Consider the following 3,215-nt stretch of genomic DNA (forward strand, 5'->3'; position numbering starts at 1 on the left):
TAGCGGCATTTCGGCGTCAATTGATTGAATTGACAACAACAAAACAGTACGACAAACTCACTTACATTAAACATAGAATGTTTAATTTATTAACAAAACGAATACAAATACACCATGCTATAGGCCTAATATAAAATAACAAATAACTTAAACACTGAAAATCAGCAAACACGGTGGAACCAAATAAATAAGAAACAAATGTTAAAAAAGCTTCCAAAATCATCTTCGATAAACGGCAAAAGTCAAAAGGCCTTCCAAAGTCTAAAATATTTTTAAGATCATATGATATAAGTTTTAAATGAATAAAAATCTTAGTTTTTTAAAGTAAAAATCAAGGAAATTTGTCTGGCATTTCTTTGTTTTTGCTGTATCGAAAACATACCGAACCGTGACACCCCTGTGTCATATCGAACCGAACCGTGAATTTTGTGAACAGTTGCACCCCTAATATATAGAATCAGCCAATCGAGGTGAGCTTTTAATCCACCAATCAAAACACTCTTTTTTTGACTAGCGATGTGTGTTTATGCTGAAATGATAACAAAAAAAAAAGGTCCGTCTTTATAAATCTTCTACTGCGTGTCATTATATTTATCGAGTTGTCTCATGCAGTTTGTTTCACGCTTCAGAAATGTGACGGTAAGGCAGCATAGTGAGCGCCGATGCTCCCTAGAATTTGCGATGCATTGTGGGATTTTTCAGGGAGCGAACGTTCCAGTGCACTAGAAGGATTTCGCGATTGAGACAGCCCTTAAAATGGCCAACTCCCTGATCAGTGCCCTGACTACTGAACAAGGGAGCTGATTGAGAGCTGATTGAGACGCAGATTGAGAATTATATCATCCTTTGGTGTGGATGCTAATACAGTTATATTTAGCATTCTTTACCTTAAGACTCCATCACCATTAGTACTTATAGTTATTGTGTGAATTCCACAAAATAAATGTGCTTGTCATATTTATAGACAAGATTTATGGGGTTTAAAATGATTCGGGACATTTCAAGTTTTCATGCAATTTACCCTAATATGTGGATGAGAGAAATGTATAGATTTGAACATGAATATAAACATGTAAAGTCATTGATATGATTGCTATAGCGTTGTCTTATTGGACCTGATGCTCCGTGTGTGTGTCTGTGTGTGTGTGTGTGTGTGTTTGAGATGGGATGGGATGAATGGCATGTTAGTGGATGTTTTGGGCTGTGATGATCAGAATGTAGACTACAGAGCACAAGATGTGCTTTACACCCCTCAGCTCACACCTTGCTCTCTCCCCCTGTGCAGCGTAGGAGGGAAATGAGCAGTTCACATGAATTTTTCATGAAACTCTTTTCATAGATGCCAGCCATGATGCCACCAATGATGCCAGGAATGATGATGCCCCCACGCATGCCAGCTGCATCAATCCAGCCTACAGGACCGGTAAGCTAGCCTGTATATCACACTACTCCACCAGCGCCGGTTAAATATAGACCCTCGCATGCTGTCAGCAGTGTCAGAATAACCCTAATGAACACACTGCAAAGTGGGAAAATGTACCAATTTAGAATCAACACCATTTTATATAGCACTTACCCATGTGACACGAGTGATAGTAGCGGAAGAGATCGGCTTGCTCTACTAATTTATTTCAGTGTATGATGCTGTACGTCTCCTTCCCTGCATTAGCACACTTTGTTAGTATTCAATTTTAGTTAGACTTTAATAAAGGCATGATATCATGGACCGCAGGATTGTTCTTGCTTTTTTTAGTCCACACAGAACATTTGAAACTAAAGCACAAAAACAGCGTTCAGAAATCATCATGATTGATATCACAAAACATTCACATTTACAGCCTCTCAGAGAGGGTGGAAAATGGTAATGAAAAACAACAATGTAAATTAAGGTATCATCAGGAAGCAAACATACTGTAACTTTCAGAACTTAGTCCAAAAAGAACATTCATTAGGCATGTTTACATGCACTCATTTATTCAATCCAAAAAGTCTTGATTTCAGTTTCTGAAAGCTCTGTTTATAGTTCATTTAACTGTGTATTACATCTATTCTGAACAGAATCTCAGTGCTAGCTGCTGCTTTAGGAAGAGAGAAAGCCAAAAATATGTCTGAAAAACGTAAACACCAAAATTCAGTTTGTCGACATATGCTACTGTTCAAAAGATTTTATTTAGAAAAGTGAATAGAATGGTAAAAACTATAATTTATTTGAAATCATTTTTTTTGTTAAAGTGCTAAATTTTACTATCACTTTTCATCACTTTAATGCATCTTTTGCTAAATGAAAGTATTATTTTTTCTTAAAAAATAAATAAATAAAAATCTTACCTACCCCAAACTTTTGATTAGTGCAATACATTTAAGTCTCAGTGTAATTTAGTTTTGCAAAGAGGCTGTTACTGATGGATGGGGCAGTTAAAAACTGTGTTGAGCTCATTTTAAATCTGTCTTCAGCCAAAAAATGCAAACATTATCAAAGTTACTAACATTACAACATTAAATGTTAAAGTATATGATATGACCCACTTAATGTCTGCACTGCTTATGTATTTCCTTAAAAGGAAGGCAGTACCTACACATTAGCTCTGAATGTGATGGTGTATAATGTACATGGAGAGAAAAGTGTGGAAAGTGGAGTCATATCTGACCAATAACACGAAACAGACAAGTTCAATTAGAGTGGCTTAATTCATTTGTGTTTCAAAGCACTACTTCACTAGTGAATATGGATGAAAGGACACAGTTTCAGTTCAGTGTAGTGGTTAAACGGATCGTAGTTGATCCGTGATCCGTACGGACCAAGCCCCACGGTTCGGCACGCATGTGATCCGCGGATTAATTGCAAAATTGAACCATAATAGAGTATAAGTTTATCATTTGTTCGTATTTACACAAGCAAGCGAATTTTAAATAATTCCAGAGAGAAAAGGCAAAAGGGAACTCCATTCGTTACTCGCGCGCTGTTCTCTACACGCACAGCCGCACACACACGAAGCGCGCACACGCGTTTCAGACGGTGCGCGAACACCGAACTGAATCCTCTTCTGAATCCTCTGAACAGACACATACACATAAAATTGACAAAATACCCATCTCGACAATCATTCAGGTAAACGCAGTAAACGCAGTCTCAAGTGAATGAAAACAGCTGAGAAAGAAATCGGATGTGATGTGTATCATTATATCGGATCCGTGCATCAGGTCTTAAAGGGACA

The 3,215-nt window shown here is 37.3% G+C and overlaps 1 protein-coding gene across 1 annotated transcript in view; it reads left to right on the forward strand.

Annotated features, from left to right (window-relative positions):
* LOC107734484 (pre-mRNA-processing factor 40 homolog A) overlaps positions 1-3,215 on the forward strand; it is a 37,360-nt gene that overhangs the window by 4,743 nt on the left and 29,402 nt on the right. The window contains exon 2 of the mRNA XM_016546457.1: positions 1,340-1,423. Coding sequence (XP_016401943.1) covers positions 1,340-1,423 — 84 coding nt within the window. The remainder of the gene's footprint in view (positions 1-1,339; positions 1,424-3,215) is intronic.

Source organism: Sinocyclocheilus rhinocerous, unplaced genomic scaffold (assembly GCF_001515625.1).
Source record: "Sinocyclocheilus rhinocerous isolate Xijiao unplaced genomic scaffold, SAMN03320098_v1.1 scaffold340, whole genome shotgun sequence".
NCBI lineage: Eukaryota > Metazoa > Chordata > Actinopteri > Cypriniformes > Cyprinidae > Sinocyclocheilus > Sinocyclocheilus rhinocerous.